The 22,459-nt window shown below is 40.6% G+C and overlaps 2 protein-coding genes and 1 long non-coding RNA gene across 4 annotated transcripts; 2 read left to right on the forward strand and 1 right to left on the reverse strand.

Moving 5' to 3' along the window:
* Positions 1 to 6,319: 6,319 nt before the first annotated feature.
* On the reverse strand, positions 6,320 to 7,454 carry LOC113132238 (uncharacterized). Its single transcript, XR_003295874.2, has 3 exons — positions 7,161 to 7,454; positions 6,858 to 6,919; positions 6,320 to 6,773 (listed from the first exon to the last, which is right to left on the reverse strand). It is a non-coding gene; the product is annotated as an uncharacterized LOC113132238 (long non-coding RNA).
* On the forward strand, positions 7,344 to 11,827 carry polr1c (RNA polymerase I and III subunit C). 2 transcript variants are annotated; one of them, XM_026310214.2, is made up of 9 exons: positions 7,344 to 7,496; positions 7,738 to 7,809; positions 8,973 to 9,080; positions 9,271 to 9,403; positions 9,744 to 9,875; positions 10,118 to 10,213; positions 10,440 to 10,589; positions 10,731 to 10,847; positions 11,164 to 11,827. In XM_026310214.2, exons 1-9 carry the CDS (start codon positions 7,425 to 7,427, stop codon positions 11,280 to 11,282), a joined length of 999 nt encoding a protein of 332 aa, XP_026165999.1. In that variant the 5' UTR covers positions 7,344 to 7,424; the 3' UTR covers positions 11,283 to 11,827. The 2 variants fall into 2 exon arrangements, with proteins under 2 accessions (XP_026165999.1, XP_026165998.1); XM_026310213.2 differs by having other exon boundaries at positions 7,363 to 7,496; positions 10,061 to 10,213.
* Positions 11,828 to 14,536: 2,709 nt separating this feature from the next.
* fbxo28 (F-box protein 28) lies at positions 14,537 to 21,879 on the forward strand. The gene is made up of 5 exons (XM_026309991.2): positions 14,537 to 14,754; positions 15,877 to 15,986; positions 16,696 to 16,834; positions 17,759 to 17,954; positions 18,439 to 21,879. The coding sequence occupies exons 1-5, from the start codon at positions 14,566 to 14,568 to the stop codon at positions 18,948 to 18,950; spliced, it is 1,146 nt and encodes a 381-aa protein (XP_026165776.1). The 5' UTR covers positions 14,537 to 14,565; the 3' UTR covers positions 18,951 to 21,879.
* Positions 21,880 to 22,459: the final 580 nt, after the last annotated feature.

The following is a 22,459-nucleotide window of genomic DNA, read 5'->3' on the forward strand; positions in this document are numbered from 1 at the left end:
AACTATGATAATGAAATGGTTTCTGAGTGTTATTTTCAGGGAGACAAGCTATGGCTTGACGGCCGGGGCAGGGGGCGGGGACGAGGTCGTGGCCGGAGACCTGGCAGACAGCAGATAGTTAATCATGACTACTGCTACGTCTGTGGAAAAACAGGCCACTGGGCTAAGAACTGCCCACAGAGAAAGACACGCCCTGAGCGGTGTGGGGGTTTTACACCATGTCAAAGGGTCACTTGGATATATTTACTTAACCCATGCATGGTATGTGGTTTTTAGTGTTTTATGGTTTTAGAGGCTTGTAAATAACTGCCAACAATTTGTTTAGTGCTGGTAGAGGCCTGAAAATAGAGGACACCTTTTCCAATATGAGTCCACCCCTTTTGACAAAGATATATAAACCTGATGCTGTAACACAAAGTCAGAGGATTTCTGCAAAGACTCCTCTCCGGGCGCCTGTGATTAAACCTGAGATGATTCATCACACTTGTGGTTGTTGCTGAGAATTAGCAACTCTCAAACTTAGAGAAATTTCCATGACAGCAGCAGGAGGGAGGAGCAGGCTACTCTGCATGACTAGACAACAAAAAAAGGTCAGACGCAAAATACACACACTGAACAGCTACAATACTCACATCTGACTGACATTTGAGCCATGAAGGAGTAACTTAAATTATGCTTTAAGAAGAAAAGCATTGTGCTTTTAGAAGAAAAGCATAGTAACATTGCTGGTGCAAGGCTTGAAAATAAGATAAGATTGCTTTTTGGTACAAAAGCTTGTAAATCAATTCTTAGCTAAGTTTTCAGGAAGTCAAATACTTTAGTATGTAGATGATATTTTGATATGCTCTGAAACACAAGAATGATGTAAAACAGACACCACAGCTCTGCTTAAGTTTCTATCAGAATAGGGACAAAAAGTGAGTAAGAACAAACTACAGCTGTGAAAAAAGTTAGTTAAATACCTCAGTGCCTGAGTTAAATACCTAGGTTTCAAGCTCTCACAACAAGAGAGCTCTAGACTCACACAGAAAGGAAGCTATCTTAAAGTACTAAGGCCACAAATTAAAAGACAGATGTTAGGTATGACAAACTTCTGCAGAGCATGGATACCAAACTATTCAGAGTTGTCTAGTCCATTGTTGAAATTCATTTGTGACACACCTATGGCAACTTATGATAAAATAAAATGACTGAAATTGCAGAAAAAGCCTTAAATGATCTTAAAAAGACCCTGACCAGCACCTCTGTTTTACGACTGCCTAACTATGAAAACTGTTTTATGCAAATTGTAGATTGTGAAAATGGTCACATGACTTCAGTGCTGACTCAGCCTTATGGGGACAAAACAGGCCTTCTACCCAGTTGGATTCAAGATCAAGAGCAATGCCTGTGTGTATTCAAGCTGTTATTGCAGCCTCCATGACAGTCCAGGCTTCAGCAAACATCATGTTGTTCCATCCTCTGACACTAGAGGTTCTACATGCAGTCTCTTTCCTGTTGTTGCAAAACAAGATTAGCATACATGTCACCAGCTAAACATCTATCCTGCATGACTACATTGCTTTCACAGTCACATCTCACTACTAAACGATGTACAGCCTTTAATCCACTGGTTTAGACATTAATGCCTATAGCTGAGGATGGTCGGCCACGATTGTATTGCTGAAACTGAAAATAGAGTGTTGCCCAGGGTTGACCAAACTGACACACCTTATAAAGATGCTGAAATAACAATGTTTGTAGATGGATCTTGGAAAAAAAAAAAAAAAAAATCAAACGTATCTAATTCTACAGGATATACTGTTGTAACCCTTAAAGATTTCTTTAAAGCTTAATCTCTACCATCTCATTTATCAATGCAGGCAGTGAGACCTATTGCCTTAACTGAAGCATGTGAATTAGGGACAAATAAAATAATTAAATAATTAACATCTGTATGGATAGCAACTATGAATTTTCAACTGTACATGTCCATGTACATGTGTTTGCTCAGCAGTGGACGAACAGAGGAATGATTACATCATCTGGTAAGACCATCACACACAAAGATCTTATTTTCCAGCTGTTAGATGCTGTGCAGCTGCCTAAAGACGTTGCTAATTGTAAGTTCGACACAAATGTGAGGAATAGACATGATTTCTTTTGGTAATTGTAAAGCTGACGAAGTTGCTAAATCAGTAGCACAGAAACCACTGCCTTTACAAGCTACAGTTATAGTTGAACATTTTAATGAGCAGATACTTAAAGACATGCAGAACAGTGAACCTTAGGAATGAAAAGACTCATGGATAAAAAAGAGAAATGAGTATAAATTAGATGACAACATTTGAAAATGTGAAGATAACAAAGTAGTGTTACCTAAAAGTTTATTTAGTTATGCAGCTGTACTGACGCATGCTAATGTGCAAAAAAGTCATCTTCCTGAGTTAAAACCATTCGTTAAGGAGGATGCTCACATGACTGAGACCATTGCCGATTATATGGCAAAAATGTTGAATAATAAAAATGTTGTATCTGTGATGAATGCACAACAGGAGGGTGCTGAGCCTGAACCTGACTAGAGTGAAACGAGGAGACTAGGTCTTTGTAAAAATCATCAAGAGGAAGTATTGGTATTCTCTGGACCTAGGGTGACCTAGGACCTTACCAAGTATTGGTGTCCACACCCACAGCTGTGAGAATTGCTGAAAGACCTTCCTGGATTCATTTAACACACTGTAAAGAGGTAAAAGTACTGTCTGAGTAATTATGTCAAACCAGCAGGGACTCACTCTAAACTCCAACTAACCTGTGGTGAAGTCTGGCTACAAAGGGGGGTGGGACCAATAGGGACCACTCGTCTCAAACCAGTGAAGAAACCAACCACACCCAGAGGAATTAGGTGGGTGAGGAGTAGAGTGACCTGGGGAGAAGACTGCTCAGAGGTACATTTTGCCATGGAGGGTCCAATATATTGACCCTGGCACTATTTTGACTATTTTGTGGGGTGACACTGACAATGAGCATATTGACTGTCATATCGCTGACCACAGTTATGTTGATTTTGTTTCTCTTTGAGAAGGGTTTGCAACAGCCGGAGAGCGCTACTAACTCCACTGAGATAAGACCTGGTATCTTTTCCTCCCTTGAGAAGGAATTGCTACAGCCAGGTAATGCCATGAACAACACCAAAACAAAACCTAGGACAAAGAGAGCTAATGATGTGCCCACTTTTATCTTTTGGGCCAGTGAGACCCAAACTGTCCAGTTTGATTTTTGTAATGCAGTTAACTGTGGTAATGTGTGACAGGAACAGCTAACATGAGCAGACAAGTATATTTATGTCACTGACATATGTAGGTTACTAGGTTACTAGGTTACTAGGTTAAGACTCGATCCACACAATGATCCAACAGGCTTGAACTGCACACTGCAGCTGTTTACATTCAGCCCGGAGCAGCTCGGAGAATTAGCCTGGGCGACGGTCCGACGGAAACGTACTCCTAAGCAGAAGCCCACGGCTCATCACCTGCCTGTTCACGTTTCTAATAGATTTTCCCCGCTCAGCGACACACCCGCTGAGAAACCAACTCTGATAATTGGCGATTCCATAGTCAGGAACGTGAAAATAGAGACACCAGCGACCATAGTCAAATGTTTCCTGGGGCCAGAGCGGGCGACATCGAGTCAAATCTGAAGCTGCTGGCTAAGGCTAATCGGAAATATGGGAAAATTGTTATTCACGTCGGCAGCAATGACACCCGATTACGCCAATCGGAGGTCACTGAAATTAATGTTGAGTCGGTGTGTAACTTTGCCAAATTAATGTCGGACTCCGTAGTTTTCTCTGGACCCCTCCCCAATCTGACCAGCGATGACATGTTTAGCCGCATGTCGTCGTTCCGTCGCTGGCTGTCTAGGTGGTGTCCAGCAAACGATGTGGGCTTCATAGACAATTGGGCCACTTTCTGGGGAAAACCCGGTCTGGTAGCGAGAGACGGCATCCATCCCACTTTGAATGGTGCAGCTCTCATCTCTAGGAATTTGGCCGAGTTTATTAGCCAAGAGTGGTCCAGAGTGGGGACCAAGATGCAGAGACTCAGTCTAAAACGAGGTGGAGGAGTAGCTGGTTTTTGTGTTTTCCAGTTTGGATGTGAGAGACTAAGAGTGAGGCTCTCAAATGAGTTATAACTGTTCTGAGGATGACAGTTTAATAATAAGTTTGAGTGGAAGATTGCAGCTACTCCTCCACCTCGACCTGTGCTTCGAGGAACATGATAATTTTTATGACTGAGGGGGGTTGATTCATTCAGACTGACATATTCATCCTGCTGTAACCAGGTTTCAGTGAGATAAAGTAGGTCAATTTGGTGATCAGTTATCAAATCATTTACTAACAAAGATTTAGATGAAAGGGACCTAATATTTAATAGTCCACATTTGACAGTTCTGTTTTTCTGTTCAATAAGAGGAGTGGTCTTAATTTTTATTAAGTTTTTATGAATAACTCCTCTTTTTCCCACCCACCCAACTAACTACTGCAGTTAGTGACACTGCCACCCAGACACAGGCTATGCCACTTGCCTCCTTACATGAGATTCTGGTGTCCTCTCAAAATCTTGATCCTGCCATACGTGCCATGCTTTTTCACCTATCTGACCCTGCATCATATTGTCCTTCTAAGGCCGGCCAAAGCATTGCTGTCAGACTACAGTGGGATATAGAAGCTGTGCTATTGTTTATAGGTTATTCATGCTTGTAGTTAATATATATAACTATGGGAAGTTTTTATTTTCATTTATGATGTAGCTGAACTACTGACTCTTACTAAGTTTGTCATATGTTTGAACTTTGCTGGGTGGAAAAAGAAATTATGTTCCCATCTTAAAAAAACATTCTTAAAACTTACAACACAGTAAGTTACTCTTGATTCACACATGACCAGTGAGATTTAAAGCAGTCACCCACAAGGATGCAGCACTTCCTGGACCAGTCACATCGTGCCAAGCACAGTCATGGGTCGAACCAGATGGATTCCTCACCCAGAGCGACAGGACACAAAAGACAGAACACGGACAGACACACCCTGGGGACCGTTCTTTGTAATTCAGTTAGCTGGATTTGCAACCTGTTGCGGAAGGTGCACGGATAATTTGCAGAGCTTTGACAATTAATCGCGTTTTGTGATACAGGATACAAAGATATCGTTTTTCACATGTCATTTACACTATTAATTTGCTGGAACCACATATTAAACGTTCGACTCATCGGAGTAGGGATTTAACAACAGCACAAACTATGTGCATTGTGTTGAGATGCGTAGAAAAAGTGATGTCTGTCATGCCAGTTTTTAGGGGTTTTTGTGGTCTTTCCAAGCCACTTAAGACACCAAGTCGCCATTGCAGATACATTCTACTTGTTAATGAAAATCATGTGAATGAGCCCACACCAGTAAATATGACTTGACTGTGCCCCAGGCTTTCCTAATGTGATTGGTGCCATAGACTGCACACACACACACATTCATATGAAGGCCCCACCGGGCCTCAGTGAAGGGGATTTTGTAAACCGAAAGAGGGTTCACAGTATAAATGTGCAGGTGAGTTACTATTACAATTCTTAGTATTTTAGATTGGTATATATATAAAAGAATGTATTCCATAAATATACAGTTGATTGACTAAAATGTCTTAGATGGTGTGTGACTCTATGTGCCATATCACAAATGTGGAAGCCAAATGGCCAGGATCTGTGCATGACTCAAGAATTTTCAGAGTCATGTTTGTGCACATTATCTGAATGTGGTAAGAAAAATATTAATTTCAAGCTCATCATTTTACACACACTTATTCTGGGCCTAACACAACTGCATTTTACCATTTTACAGGTGACTACAATGGGATCTTGCTTGGGGACAGGGGCTATGCCTGTAGGAAGTATTTTATGAAACCATTCCCTGACCCAACCCTGGGCCACAAACCTGTTACAATGCAGCTCTGGCCAGGACAAGGGCACACATTGAAATGACCTTTGGGCAACTAAAGGGAAGATTTCAGTGTCTGAAAAGTCTGAGGGTTGCACCTGACAGGGCATGCAACATTATTGTTGCATGTGTTGTATTACACAACACTGCCACCATTAGAAAGGAAAGGACCCCTGTGGTGGAGGTGCAGCCTGATGATGACCTCCAGCCAGTGCACTTGGTGCAACCTAGTGGCAGAGCTGCATGGGATAGGATTGTGGAACACTATTTTTGAGAAGAATTAAAAAATAAGAAAACAAGGCATGGTTTTCATGACTTTTATTTATTTATTTTTTTTAATTGTCATCTTTTGCCTGCAGAGACAGATATTGTTATGCAAGTTCAACAGTAGTGCTTTAGTTCTTACTCTGAAGTTCCTTTTGCAGTACTTCTGTTTTTAGTGCAATTTTGTTCTTCATTAGCTGTTGGATCTCCATTCTCCCCTCAGTTTATTAAAATTCCAAATATTCAGTCTTGTGCCATTTGCAGAGGAAATAAAATGAACTCTCAAAACGTGCCTCATACAAAAAACCCCCCCCAAAAAACAGATATGCAACACTGTCCACCTCTATCACTTCTCTGTGCAGACTCCCTCTCTGCAGTCCTCTCTGCAGATGTGGACTCCTGCAACTCATATTGCAGGCACAAATAGAAAGTACATTAGTTGATACAAATTTATAGTGTGTATTATGTAGTGTGTTTTTATGTGTAGTTATGCACTTACAGGTACTTCCTCCAAAGGACACTCATCCGCAAGGGCTTCTTCACTGTCCTGTGCAAAGACAGTAAATGATATGACAAAGTGATACACTGTTTTCACAATCGATGTAAAAAAACAAAGTACAAGTCCACTTACTGCACATGCTTCAGCCACCACTTGCATAGGAGCAGGTAAAAGTGTTGGTGTGTTATGTGAAACTGCATAAAAGGGGGAAAAAACTTTTTTCTTTGTACAACAAAGTACATAGTAAAAGAAACAGCAATATTTTTACATTCACTCAAAGTTGGTTTAGCTGCCTTCTTTTCATGTCAATGCAATTTAGAGAACTACTCAAGATTTAACAGTTGAAATGAGTGTAGCTGACATTTGGATTACACCAATTTCAAGGTAGCAACCAATAATTTTACAGTACACAAAGAGAATTAAAAGCCTCTTTACCAGCAATGAAGGTGCTGCTGCTACTGGTCCCCGGCTGTGGGTGGGTCTAAGGAAGAGCTGCCCCCAGGGATGCCCTGAACATTGGGTCGGTTCACATTTAACCTAAGGGCCAGCTCTTCTACCGGGGTGCGACGTGGGGGTGCAAGACCCCTGTTCTTCGCCGGAGTCACGTTTCCAAACGCTTTGTATATAGCGTACCATGCTGCGCGCGCATCCTCGGTTTGTAAACAGGAAAAGTCTATAAACTGGGCGGGACTAAAGAAAATGGCGGCGACCATGAAGAACGTGGATGAGATTCGGGATCGAGTCATTTTGGGGGAATTTGGTGTTAAGAATGTAAGTCCTGGAGCACCAGAGGTTTTTATGTCCAAATGCTCTTATAGCTTTAACATTCACAGTGCTCCGAGCCCTCGGTTACTGTGGTATGAAGTGATATCTCTTTCCCGTTCTGCGCCATTATAACACAGTCTGCGTGGGCTGATTGTAACTGCACTGGACAAATCGCATACATGAAAGATACACACAGTGTTTTTGCTGTTATGGATTGATTTAGTTCATGCATTTTTATTGCTTTTAGGTCCATACAACAGATTTCCCAGGAAATTACCCCGGCTATGATGACACCTGGGATATGCAGAAATTTCAAAAGGTAAATTATTTTCATTTTAGTCGTGAAATTGACACCTGGGGCCCGTTCTTCGTACGTCGCTTATTACACCCGAGACCAAAAGACACATCCGAGATGATATGATCCAGCTAATCATTATCTGGCTAATTTGGTTCGTCCAACACACGTGTTGTTGATGACTAATATGGCTGGATTGAGTTATCTGAGATCATTGCGCGTTCATGCGCTGGTTTAAAAGGGGCTATGTATCGATAGTAGAAACACTGATCAGCAACGCTGCTATTGGTTGCCCACAATGGCCAAAGCGCGTGCACATTGGAGGGCTATGGAGAGTTCCAAAATTGAATGAAAACGTCAGGGAACACGTCAAAGGCTGCAAAAGCCAGGAGAGAGGGTTAGCAAAAAGTTCCAGATAAATGAGTAAGTAGTGAAGGTGTTAGATGTTTTTATCACTTATTACAGTATATATTATGTACTTTTCTTTTTTAATTTTCAAAATCACTCTAATCTTTTATATTAGAGCCACCACAGGAATCACTAGAACATGGGAACAAGTAAAGGTGAAATACATGAATATTCTATAAATGGTAATATTAACTACAAATGCTGTTCTTAGTCTTTTTTTTAAAGACTGAAATAATGTGATTGTTCGTTTATATCAGAAACTATGAAAAAGACAGAGCAAATAAATAAATAAACGTACGGTGGTCACGCAAAGCGCGATTCATTCTCAAAGCTCTGCGAATTATCCTCGCACGTTCCACGACAGGTTGGTCTCGTATAAACGGGCAAGACATGGCTGCAACACACTTCCTGTCACCTCCGTTTATAAAGCCGCGATCTAATCCTGTTTACATGAAATAAGCCTGTTCCCGAGCAGGTTTAAGTTTACCGACCTGTTGCTATGACAACAACTTCAGGATGAGTGTCGAAGAACCAAATAATCCAAGATCATGTCAAATCGTCAACAATCAAATCCAGCTAACGGAGTTAGCGACATACGAAGAACGGCCCGGTGAGGATTTACAGACAAATCCAACACAAGTGTTGTTTACACTGTGTCACACTAATTGACTCCCATGCCCTTTGATCACTGTCAAACCAATGAACTTGGATCAAATTGACTATGGGTTGACTTTACCATTATGTTCCTATTAAACAGAGATCTCCTTTCATGTTTGCAGAACTTCAGAATTGACATAGTGCATCTGGATGAGAACACTATGGAGTTTGACATGGTGGGCATAGATGCAGCCATTGCTAATGCCTTCAGAAGGATCTTATTAGCAGAGGTGGGATTCCCAGGATATAAGATGTTGTTTCCCTGAGAAAGTATGACATATTACTTTTTCTGCCTTGATTGTTGTAAGTGATTGAATTATAAATCCTAATGTGGGGTATATATTTAGGAAGTTTCTAAGAGAAATTAGTTTGAGGTTGTTTTTTTTTTTTTTTAGAGCTTTGTATTATTTTTGCTTGCAGGTACCTACCATGGCAATAGAGAAGGTGTTTATCTATAACAACACATCTATTGTCCAAGATGAAGTCCTGGCTCACAGATTAGGCCTCATCCCTATCAGAGCTGACCCTCGCCTGTTTGAGTATAGGAACACAGGTGAAGCCACACAGTGAACTGCTCACACTAATGACAGTAGACAAAGTGACACACTCCCATTTTACTCTGCTGCAGCGGGTAACTTAAAGAGTAGGTTTGGGCTTGGATAACATTTTGTCCAATCATTATCTGGTCTTGAATATACTTAACAAATACCTTTCAATCCCTCATGGAATCTAATTAGGCTTAGTTTTTAGCATTTAAGTAACTGAGATTAAAATTCCTAACTGTAGCAAGCAGCTCTTAATATGAGCTCTTTGGCTGTAAAGAGTTTGTAAGATGGTCCACAGGTGGAACACAGTAGAGTTCAACAGGTTCTGCTATGCTTAATTAATTCCAGGTGAAGGATCTGCAGAGGATGAAGGTTCAGAAATAGACACAATTCAACTGCAGCTGAAGATTAAATGTAGCAGGAACCCCAGAGCCAGCAAAGACTCGTCTGATCCACGAGAACTGTACTTGAACCACATGGGTAAGCTTCACATGACATTAAATGAAGCATTGCCAATTGCAGATACATACATTCAGTGCTGGTGACCAAGGCTGAAGGGAAGTTTCCAAGGCTTTCATACCCAATTAAAAAAATATGTATGAGCTTTTAACATTGTGATTTTTTTTTTTTTAAATCATCCCTGGTTCTTTGCTGTCTCACATTAGTTTACTCCGGGGACATAAAGTGGGTCCCTATTGGTAACCAGGCAGACGTGTTTGCAGACTCCACCATTGGACCCGTGCATGAGGACATCCTGATAGCTCAGCTACGACCAGGACAGGAGCTGGACATTGTCATGCACTGTATCAAAGGAATTGGTAAGAATGTCCAAGCTCAGCTGGCCAGCATGAGATACGTATATATGTAAATGCATTCTTAACATTCTTAGTGAGTATAAAATGTTACCGTAGTCACCAACGATATCCAATATCTAATCTAAAAATTTTTTAAAAAGTACTTGAGATCAATCCAGACACCCTAATGTTTTCTTGTCAGGATTATCTGTTGCATGAGGGGGAGGCCTGATCTCTGTTGTGTGTTCAGGTAAGGACCATGCTAAGTTCTCGCCAGTGGCCACAGCCAGCTACCGCCTCCTCCCAGAGATCACCCTCCTGGAGCCAGTGGAGGGAGCGAAGGCAGAGCGCTTAAAACGCTGTTTCTCACGAGGAGTTATTGACCTAGAAGATGTTAAGGGTGAGAAAGAACTAATCTGATTGATTTTAAATTTTTTAAATCAATTTCAATTCAATTTTTAAATTGAAAATGGGAAAAACATGTTAACTTGCCAGTCACAGTACATTCCCATGGTTTGTTGTTTTCTGTTGTCCACCTCAGGGCAAAAGGTTGCCAAAGTAGTGAACAGTCGCCTGGACACATGCAGCAGGGAAGTCCTCCGACATGATGACCTGAAGAATGTTGTGAAACTTGGAAGAGTGCGAGACCATTTCATTTGTACGTCCATATGCACTGTTCATGTGTACATTGCTAATTGTTTTAAAGACAGCATCCACATTCTGGTGCACTAAAAAAAAAAGGAATAGTAAATGAAAACAATAATGGAACTATGGGCACACTTTAAAAGAACGATTTGAGAAGAACACTTAATTGTTAATGTGGAGTTCAAACCTCTCGTGTGTCCAATGGTAAACATAAAGATCAGTCAGCAAGACGACCAGAAAACAGTACTGTTTTTAAAAAAACCTTTATAAATGCAGCATTTTGTGTTACTGTAACTACACTATGTTCATGGATCTCTGTTCTCACACAGTTACAGTGGAGTCAACTGGCATCCTGCCTCCAGATGTTCTGGTCACAGAGGCCATCAAAGTTCTCATGGTCAAATGTCAGAGGTTTGTAAATGAACTGGATTCAACTGATGTGGAATGAAGTGATGACCGAGCATGCTCAGAACCATCACACAGGTTCTGGTGCTTATATATGCTGCAGCCTGTTGATGCTGGGTTGTCAGTGAAATTGCTCTGTTGAAACTTAGCTGTACTCAGACACCAGATTTGCTCATGCATGATAAACTTGCCAGTATGTATATACTTCTAGGTCTAGTTTTTTCGATTCCATTCTTTTCTTCTTGAGAAGCTCAGTTTTCTTTAAGTACAAATGCTGAGTTTATTAAAAATGTCACCAATAAGATCTACATTTGCTTAAAATAAACGATCGGTTTTCTATATGGATTTATATAGAAATGCTACATATGGTATGTATTTATTCCTCTTGATTTACTGTATTAAAGCCTTTCTGATATAATGGGCTGACATTATCTGTTGCACAGATATGCCAAACATGTTTGACACAATTTAGAAATAGTGTCTAGTTTGTTTTTGGAATAAGTGTGATCTATGTTATAGTAATATGGGTTCGTTAATCCTGTGTATTGCCCTTCAGAATCGGGTAATAAACATTGCATTTTTTTTGTTTGTTTTGTTTTTGTTTGTTTTTTTGATGGATTTTCAAAGCAACAATGAATTGGGTAAACCTTATCGGGATACAAACCTTTCAAGATTACAAAATCTGGATAAATAGCTCTTTGAACTGGACTATACACTCATGGGCTACTTTATTGGGTACACTTTACTAGTACTGAGTTGGACCCCTGTTTGGCTTCTTCGTGGCATAGATTCAGCAAGGTGTTGAAAACATTCATCAGAGATTTTGGTTCTGCACATTTGTCAGCTCCACATCCATGATGTGAATATTGTGTTCCACCACATCCCAAAGATGCTCTATTGGATTGAGATCTGGTGACTGTAGATGCCACTGGAGTACAATGAACTCACTGTCATGATCAAGAAACCAGAGCTTTGTGACATGGTGCATTATCCTGCTTAAAGTAGCCATCAGAAGATGGGTACATTGTGGTCATAAAGGGATGGACATGGTCAGCAACGACACTCAGGCAGGCTGTGGTGTTTAAACAATGCTCAATTGGTACTAAGGGGCCCAAAGTGTGCCAAGAAAATACCCCCTGCACCATTACACCACCACCACCACCAGCCTGAACCTTTGATATAAGGCAGGATGGATCCATGCTTTCATGTTTACACCAAATTCTGTCCCTACTGTCTGAATGTCACAGCTGAAATCGAGACTCATTAAACCAGGCAATGGACTTCCAATCTTTTGTCCAATTTTGGTGAGCCTGTGTGAACTGTAGTATCAGTTTCCTGTTCTTAGCTGACAGGAGTGGCACCCAGTGTGGTCTTCTGCTGCTGTAGCCCATCTGCTTCAAGGTTCGACTTCTTGTGTGTTCAGAGATGGTATTCTTCATAACTTGGTTGTAATGTGTGGTTATTTGAGTTACTGTTGTCTTTCTATCATCTCAAACCAGTCTGCCCATTCTCCTCTGACAGTTTGGACATACTATATGTAGTCAGGTGTATGATGCGCCAGTGCTGGTTGAAGACCCAAAACAACCGGTGGTGGTCTCTCAGAATGAGGGGCAGACTGGATGTACAGTAAGGGAGACATTTTATTAGATGCTACTTTTGACTGGTTCATCTGATGATTGTGTAACAGTGCATTCAGAAAGAATTCAGACCCCCTTTACTTTTTTCAAATTTATTTTGTAGCCTGATACAGTTGTTTAAATTCATTTTTTCATCATTTATATGCGTTCAGTGCCACATAATGACAAAGTAAAAAACAATTTTAGAAATACTTGTAAATTTTCTTTAGAAAGTCAAAACTGAAAAGATCGTTCAGACCGTTTGCAACAATGTGAAAAATGGCTCAGGAACCACCCATTTCCCTTGATCGTTGCTGAGATGTTTCCACATCTTGATTGGAGTCCACCTTTGGTAAATTAAATTGGACATGATTTGGAAAGGCACACACCTCTCTATAGAAGGCCTCATAGGTGACAATGCATATCAGAGCAAAAACCAAGCCAAGAGGTCAATGGAACTGCCCGCAGAGCTCAGAGACAGGATTGTTGATAGGTACAGAGCTGGGGAAGGCTACAAAACATTTCTGCTGCATTGAAGGTTCCCAGGAGCACAGTGGCCTCCATAATACTCAAATGGAAGAAGTTTGGCACAACTAGGATCCTTACAAGACCTGGTCTCCCAGCCAAACTGAGCAATTATGAGAGAAGGGCCTTAGTAAGAGAGATGACCAAGAACCTGATGGTAACTCTGACTGATCTCCGGAGATCCTGTGTGGAGATGGGACAAAGTTACAGTAGGACAACACCACTGCAGCCCTCCATCAATCTGGGCTTTATGGTAGAGTGGCTAGACAGAAGCCTCTCCCTAGTGCTAAAAACGTGACAGCTGCTTGGAGTCTGATGAAACTAAGGTTGAACTCTTTGGCCTCAGTTCTAAATGTTATGTCTGGAGGAAAAATCCTCCAATCCAGGTATGCAAAGCTTATTGCATCATACCCAAAAAGACTCGAGGCTGTAATTGTTGCCAAAGGTGCTTCAACTAAGTACTAAATAAAGGGTCTGAATAATTTTTTTTCCTTTTTAATACATTTACAGACATTTCTAATTTATTCTTGTCAGTCCTATTTTCACACTGTCATGTGGTACTGAGTGGAGATTGAGGGGAAAAAAATGAATTTAAACAATTGGATCAGGATGCAACATATGCACTGTATATGGTGGAAAATCCTTTTTTTTTTTTTTTAACTTTTACACTTTATGTAATAAGCTTTATGTGTGACCTAATGTCTACTCTGTCACTGGAAAAATTAAACAAGTATCTTCGTAGACATACAAAATAAATTAGAAATTTCTGCAGTGCTTTTTACATTACAAACTAAAATGTAATTAGAAGATACAGGTGCAGTGAAGCATACATTTACTGGCACATTTAACACAAGAATAAAACCCCAATGCTTTGATTGAGATTAAATATCAGTGGCTCTATGAAGGCTGAGACAAATATAAAGAGTAATGAGGATCTGGCTTGGTAGGTATAAACAGGTCTGTTGTGGTGGAGGAGAATTTTCTACAACCAGGCCACCAAGAATTTGGAAATGGCTTATAACTGATAACGCTCCATTATCTACTAATGTAATTTATAAAACCTATTAAAAAACGGTGGATGGTCAACACTGACCCCTAGCCCTAACCCCTAGTCCTAACCTCTGGAAAATGGCACGCCAGCTTCCCTTTCAAACGTCACTTCCGCCTCCTCCTTTGTAAAGCAAGATGGCGGCCGTCGTAGAGAGAGTTGATGGATGTGTTGGGTCCTTGGACTCAGACGCGGTCACACCGAGACAGTCCTCCCCTCCACCGGACCAGCCGCACCAGAACAACCCGTTGTTGGGATTGCCTATTGTGGCGATTGAGACTATTCTCAATTTTCTGTCTTACGACGAAATAAGTCTGCTGCGCTCGGTAAGAAGAACAAAAACAAGGCAGGCAGCAGCACAAAGCTAATGATAGCACCGCGTATCTTTGACAGCTTTCTGGCTTTGTAAAATTTGGTTAGAAATAATTAGGGATAGTATTTAACATAAACCGCGTTGAATGTGCAGCGATCTAAGTGCAGCCATTACCCGCAGTGCCTGCTGAGCTGTTATCTAATTAGCAGGGCAGAGAGTGGGACACATCGGGGTAAGGTTAGCTCTCTAGATATTCCTGCACTGCAGATGTTGGCTGTGCCTCTGAGCTGTGTTATTTGGTGAGGTTAGCTGGAATCATTCTCTGTACACTGGCTGTTCATTGCAGCTATTCCAGCACCCCATTCACTTAAATATGCAGGTTGGGGGTTTTCACAAGGCATCATATAATCTCTTGTGGTCGTTGTTGCAGCAGTTCTTTATTACAGTTTACTGCTATAGAAAAACTCAGTGAGTGCCCTTCATATGATCCATGATTTGATTAAGAGCAAATGCATCCCTGGGCACAGCCCAGTATTAAGTTCTATTCCTGCTGAAGATGGAGAGAACAGCTGAGCGCTGACTGTAGTCATAACCACTGGCTGTGACCACAGTATGAGAGGGTGCACACGTTGCTGTAGCTATAACTGTAATGTAGTTATGGCTGTAAGTGAACTGTTGTGTTGGCCATTGACTGTTGCTATGGCTATGACATTAGCTGTGACTGTGTTGGTGACAGGCAGATGACTCTTAAGATACAGTACAATAATAACATTGGCCAAGTAAAGTAAAGCCTGACATTCCTGCCAAGATTTGAGCCTGGTGCTTATGTCAGCTATGTCAGATGTGTTACCAATAAATCCAAGGAGTGCCCACTCACCCTGCGGTCATGGATGGTAGCTATAACTGTAATCAGATCTTGGCCCTGCTTCTCTCCTGAAAGACACTGTGGATCCTGTCTGTACAAGATCCTCACAGACATTAATTTTCAAATATCTTATACAAAATATTATAGCATATGAATAAAAAATATTTACGAAAATCTGCGATACAGATTCTGTTTTCTTCTTTCCAATGCAAATAATCCATAAAATGTCTCCATTCCTAAAACGCTGTCCAACTTGTCTGTGTCCTCCAGGTTTGTAAGCGCATGGATATGATCTGCCAGCGGGTCCTGAATCAGGGCTTCTTGAAGGTGGAGCGCTACCACAGTCTGTGCCAGAGGCAAGTCAAAGCTCAGCTGCCCAGGTCAGTATCACATCAGCAGAAGCTCTGCAGGAAGCACTTTGTTTACTAATGCTCAGGTTCAGCCACATGCACTGGAATAACAAACTTTAATAAACTTTGTGAAAGGACATTCTTCAAAATCCACCATAATCTAGTCCAGGAAACACCAACTGAACCCTTTGAAATAGCCATCACTTGAACAAACTTGAACATAATTGAAAATCTCTGGGTAGATCTTAATAATGCTGTATGTGCAATGCAGCCTAAAATATCTGAGAACTTGAAGTCATCTGCAGGAGAAGTGGCTAAAAATTCCTCCATCAAGAATAGAAAAGACTACTACAGAAATGTTACTGAACTCTGATGTCTTCTGAAGGGGTGCCCAAACCTTTGCCCTTGCCGCAACTACTTTTTCATTTTTTTCTGTTTTTAAAGTCCCTGAAACAAAACAATTACAATGCATTTGAAGAAAAGCTTGTTTTTACTCTGTCCTGCACTGGTAATATTTTCTGCTTTTACTTTTCACTTCTCAATCATTAAAAGAGAGAATACAGTGCATCTTACTTTTCCTACACACTCAAACCTGGTTTGAGAGGAGAACATGGTTTGTGACTTTCTCAAAACTAAAGTTATTAATGAAAATGTGATACATGTTATATTTAGAAATGATAGAAAACATTTGTTAATAAATGTTCTCTTCACCAGTGTATTTGTCATGACTTGTCTGCAGGCGAGAGTCGGAGAGAAGAAACCATTCACTGGCCCGTCACGCTGACATCCTTGCTGCTGTGGAGACACGCCTCTCTCTGCTCAACATGACCTTCATGAAATACGTCGACTCTAACCTCTGCTGCTTCATCCCCGGAAAGGTTAGCTCAGGCACCCCTGCTCCACAAAGCAGCAGTAACAGTCAGGAGCAGCATAATACCTCATTAAAAGGCATCTCCTCAGTACAGCAGGAAGTTCACATTAAATAAAGCAACATGAACATTTTTCCATTTATATCTTCTCAGGCAGTGTTTCCTTCATGTTCACTACATTTTGCTCATTATCTGCTTGTCATAAGCAAACACACTCAGTTTTACAGATCTGATTTTAAGGAATTCTGTTTAGAAAGGATAGCTGTTGCTAAATGTAAAACAAAAGCATTAAATACACAGTACTATAACAAATTTCCCACCATCCCATTCCCTTGTGCCATCCCTGTTAACACACTTAGTTATTTGAGTTATTGTGGTGTGATTTGAAATGTTTTTAGTCTTAGTCCTGCAGTTCTTGCACCTGGAGGTTCAGGGTTTGCTTCAGCTCTCCATAGTAATCCTATCAATTCTTCTAGAAACCAGTGCACACCCTTGGCTCAAACACAGAATGAAGTTGTTTTGCCCTGCAACAGGATTTGTGCATCAATAGTGACTTGAGGGGGCAGTGTTTGACAGATAAGGCTAACAGACTGACAGACCCTATCATAAGACAGGTTCAGCTCTGTTTTATGGAGAGCAAACATGTGGTACTTGGACATTGGCATTTCTGATGTTGTTTCCCTGCTGTCTGAACACATTTTCTGACATGAACAGATTTTAAGTTCTGCATGTGTTGACTATTATTTGGACAAGTCATTAATATCTTCAAATCAAAATCAAATCAAATCTGTTTCTTTATCTTTCTGCTGGAGCTGTTGGTGTGTAAAAACATGAAAGAAAACAAGCTTTCATTGTTTTAGTTTTGTGTCACTGTTGTCTGTTTATTGGATTCTGGTCTTAAATTTGTGATGTCCTGATCATGTGCATTGCCAGGTGATAGATGAGATCTACCGTGTGCTGCGCTATGTGAACTCCACTCGAGCACCCCAGCGGGCTCATGAAGTTCTGCAGGAGCTGAGGGATATCTCCTCCATGGCCATGGAGTACTTTGACGAGAAAATTGTCCCCATCCTGAAGAAGAAGCTGCCTGGAGCTGACCTGTCTGGCCGTCTGATTGGTTCTGCACCAGGTAACAAATATTTGTGTCTCCTCTTTCTTTCCACTAAGAAGTCTCTGAATACTATAATACCCATGGTCCTGAAACACCCTTGCTACATGTATGTAAAAAGGTACACTACCAGTCAAAAATTTGGACACACTTTACCATTGAATTGATTGTGTCCAAACCTTTGACTGGTACTGTATATGTAAACACATTTCATTTGCTTAACACTGAAGGAACTGAAGCGAATTTAATAATTAATTAATAATATAAATATTTGCAGTTGGGCTATTCTTGGGTTGGCTTTGGTCTTGTTCCCATACAGTGTTTACCAACCTCTTTTTTTTAAAAAAAAAAAAAAAAAAAAAAAAAAAGAGATCTCTAAGGTTCTACATAAGCCAAAATGAAAGGTCTTAACCTATTGGATCTTTATTTTTATCCCGCATTTTTTGGCTTTTCTGTGCAACAGTAAAATTGTGAAGACCTCTGACATTTTGTCCTATTCTCTCAGTGGCAGGTCCATCTACCTCCCTGACCACCATGTCCCTGTTGGCCAAGAACACACCATCACGCTCTGAGATGACCAAGGTGCAGCAGCAAGTAAAGGTGAATGGGGCATCGATGACAGTACTCCGGAGGGAGATGCAGGAAATTCGTGTCAAGCAGCTGGAGCAGCAGAAGCAGCTGCAGGACCAGGAGCAGAAGCTGCTGGAACAGACCCAGGTGATAGGTGAGCAGAACGCGCGCCTTGCTGAGCTGGAACACAAGCTCCGCGAACTAATGGACAGTAGTGCCGCTGCAATGGGAGGACCCAGGACCAGCACAGCTGTCCCCTCCACATCCAGCAGCACTGCCATATCTTCCACTGTTGCCAGCACATCTGGTACTGTGTTGGAAAGCGGCAGTGTGGCTGCAGGATCTCTACCCAGGGAGCCAGAGTGCGAAGGAGGGTCATCTCTCAAACGCACCAGAAAGAGCTCAGACCTTCCACGACAGTCCAAAAGGCTGCGCAGCAAGAAATAAGAGACTCTGTGTGTCATTTAGTTAAAGATTTGTTTTTGGTTTTAAGGTCTGACGGATCACACCTTATTCTCAGAGTTCCATATTATCCCTAACCCCACCAACACTCATCACCTGTACCACGTGTGAGATGAGTCAGGTTTATCCCTGTACACTTTACAGTGTTTTGCCCTCACACACCATGATGCAAACACTTTCTGCGGTGTTGGATTTGACAATAGTGTTAAACAACTCACTGCTGTTTATGGCTAAAACGCCGAGCCCAGAACATCATCAGGACTTTGCAGAACATTGACAGGGTCAAATCTGATAATTAACTTTTAAAGTCTGGCCTTTCTATAGTTACTCTATATTTTCCTAGTATCAACAAATCTCATGAAAACACTTTAGCCATCAATGTGTAAGTCAGTACTTTGTGACTTTTCAACCCTCTCTGTGGACTGAGTCAAAACAAATTGCAGTGTGTGTGTGTGTTCTTGGTAATATAAAGGAACATGTCACCATGGTGTGGCTCACTGATGTATTTTGTACTATGGACAACAATGAAGCTCTATTGCACAGAAAAAAAAGATATATTAGCCTGTGATATACACACACTGTAGTTGTTAGATGTTCAGTTTTGGTTTGAGTTTAAACATGGGATTTGTTGACAAGAAGAAAACATAGATTACCTGACTGACTGACTTTTTAGTCAATTAAATTAGAGTGTAGCCAGGCAGATGCAGATGCTTTTTTCAAAGGCTGTTTGCAAAACCATTGATATCACAAAATAAGATGACTGATGAATTCAGATACTAAAGACAAATTGTACACGTGATTAATACATTTTCTGTTTATTACCATATTTTATTTTGAAAACCTACACAACACACAAGGATGTAACAGCAAAAGAAATAGTCCTGTACAAGGTAAAATAATATAACCTAATTGAGGCGACATGTAATTGGTAATCCATGGTCTAAAGTCTAAATCCATAAACATTCATTATTCACACTTATTCATAACTTTGGCAAAGTGCAATAAAAGTAGTCTAAAAAGTATTGTTATTTTCTTTGCCAGAAGCTTGGTTGTCCTATTCAATGTCCATAAAAACAAAGGATGTGACCCTCAAGCAGGAAATAGCAGGGCTCTACTAGCATTAGCTGAAGTGTCATCTGCTGGCTCTTGCCTTTGCTGCCTGGTAGAGGGCAAAACATGGACGTTTGTAAAGGGATGTTTTCATTTCCACTGTGCCTCAGCAACCACTGACAGATATCACTGTCCTCAGAGCCATTTGAAATGCAGCTGTGATGATGGAAGCCAATGGCTCTGCTGTGTATGAATTAATTTCTTTAAAAGGTTTCGAGCGACAGCTGGTGTGTTAACTCCCGATGTTAATATTTTGCTTTTGCATGAGAAGTCATTGTGCTGTATTTGGTGTCCTAAGGAGGACAAAGGAAATCCTTAAGTGTTCTCCAAAGGCAAAACATTTGGCATCTGTCCACTCATATCAACAATTTAATATTTTATCCTACACAAGCACAGTTTTTTTTTTTTTTAAGGTTTCTACTTTCTGGACAGCCATAGACCTAACTTCATGACTTGCCTTGATTTTCCAACTGAAAAAAAACACAGCAACTGTTCCAGAAAACATTCAAGTTTCTGTCTGATAGGCCATAAAGTTACACAAGCCTACAGTTCCTACAACAAATTCTAGTCGAAATAATTGTTGAAACATACAGAATATATCTATTAATGTCACACTATCTTACTCCAGTGCTTTCAATTACATCCCACAATCTTCATCATTGCAAATAGCAGTCTGAGCCTTGAGCTAAGATTATTTTGTTGCAGTGCAAATAGTTTGACAAAATAAACCCAAGGTATCTTGCTAACCTTTTCTTCAAACTTCATCTAAGAATCTTCTTCAGTGCATGACAACCATCTCACCTCATCCACTGAGGAATACCTTGAGATGACGTTGAAAGCTCTAGAAAAAGAATTTGGTAGTTTAACACATACATACGTCCTGGACACTGTGCGTTCCAGGCTAATTATTTGTTGTAAATCAGTGGAAACAAACCCTGTATGGTCCTCAAATCACATTAGAAGTTATATTAAAACTTTTAGTGTATACAGTGTATGTAATTATATTTATTACAAATTTTCTCACTTCCTCCCCAGTGCAATGCTGATAGTTTTGGTTTTCATTGTTCATCTTTAGAGATGTAAAAGAAAGTGAACTGAATTTAGACTAACTGATTGGATAGATACCACCAGAATGAAGTGAGAGCATATATTTTTGACGTATTAAGTCATATCATTTTTTTTTTTTATTATGTCAAAACACCAACACTGAAAATGAAAACAGCCTGTTGCAATAGGAGTAGGGGAGCTCTGAGAACCTCAGACTGTTTTGTGGGGACAGTAGAGGGTGGCCTGAAATGTTATGAATTTGTACTTAGATGAATAATATGAGTTTCACCAGCTGTTGTTTAAAAAGTGTTGTCTCATCTCCCCTGTACCGTGGCGCTCTTCTTTTCCTGTACAAACTTGTCTCTTGCCTTGTGAGGCTAGGTTAGCTGTGAGCCCATATTGTGGCTGCACATTTTTCTTTGTTTGAAGCTTTTCTGTTATTTGGATAACCCAAACCACTCATGGCATGAACTTTTGTCAAAGAAACTTGCAGTTCACATCTTGGTGAACACTAGTGTATTATGATACTGGGCAGCAAAACACAAAATGTAATCTAGTGGCTTTATTTGAGACTGCGTCTCAGTTTAGAAAATTGTACTGTAATCTTCATGTATGCTAAAGTGTAGATTGTGGATTATTTCATGTATGTATACTAAGAAAACTATCTTTTGAGTTAGCTGACTTGGGGCTAACTGTATGGTTTTGTTGCACACATAACTGTTACATATGTACAAATCAAACTATTAAAACTGATATAGCATATCTATCTGCTTTTTCCCATTACGGGCCCTGAGTTAATTTATACTTTTTATTAGTTATTTAAATTTAGCAAACGGCATCTTTAAAATGGGGTCCAAAAGATGAGTTTTACTCTTTCATACTGGTACACTTTGGAGAAACACATTAAAACCTATCTATAACTGGATTTAAATATTGACTTTAAGCACTGGATGCATGAAGATGACCGAATGACTTGCAGGCCTTTGTGCACTGGTTACCTGCAGAACCACCTCCAGCTCAGTGCAGAGACGACCAAGGAGCTGGTGGTGGACTTCCGCAGGTACAGACACCCCTCACCAACATCAGTTAACATCCATTGAGAGAGTGGACTCTGGTACCTGGTACCTGGGTGTTCACCTGAACAATAAACTGGACTGGTCAAATAACACTGATGCTTTTTATAAGAAAGGCCAGGGCAGGCTTTTGTAGTGCAGGAGACACTCATGAGAACCTTTTTGACACAATGGTGGCATCAGCCATTTTTTATGGAATGGCCAGTTGGGGCAGCAGCATATAAACTGCGGACAAGAAGAGACTGGTGAAACTAAGTAGTACTG

This window comes from Mastacembelus armatus, chromosome 15, assembly GCF_900324485.2.
Source record: "Mastacembelus armatus chromosome 15, fMasArm1.2, whole genome shotgun sequence".
NCBI classification, from domain to species: Eukaryota; Metazoa; Chordata; class Actinopteri; order Synbranchiformes; family Mastacembelidae; genus Mastacembelus; species Mastacembelus armatus.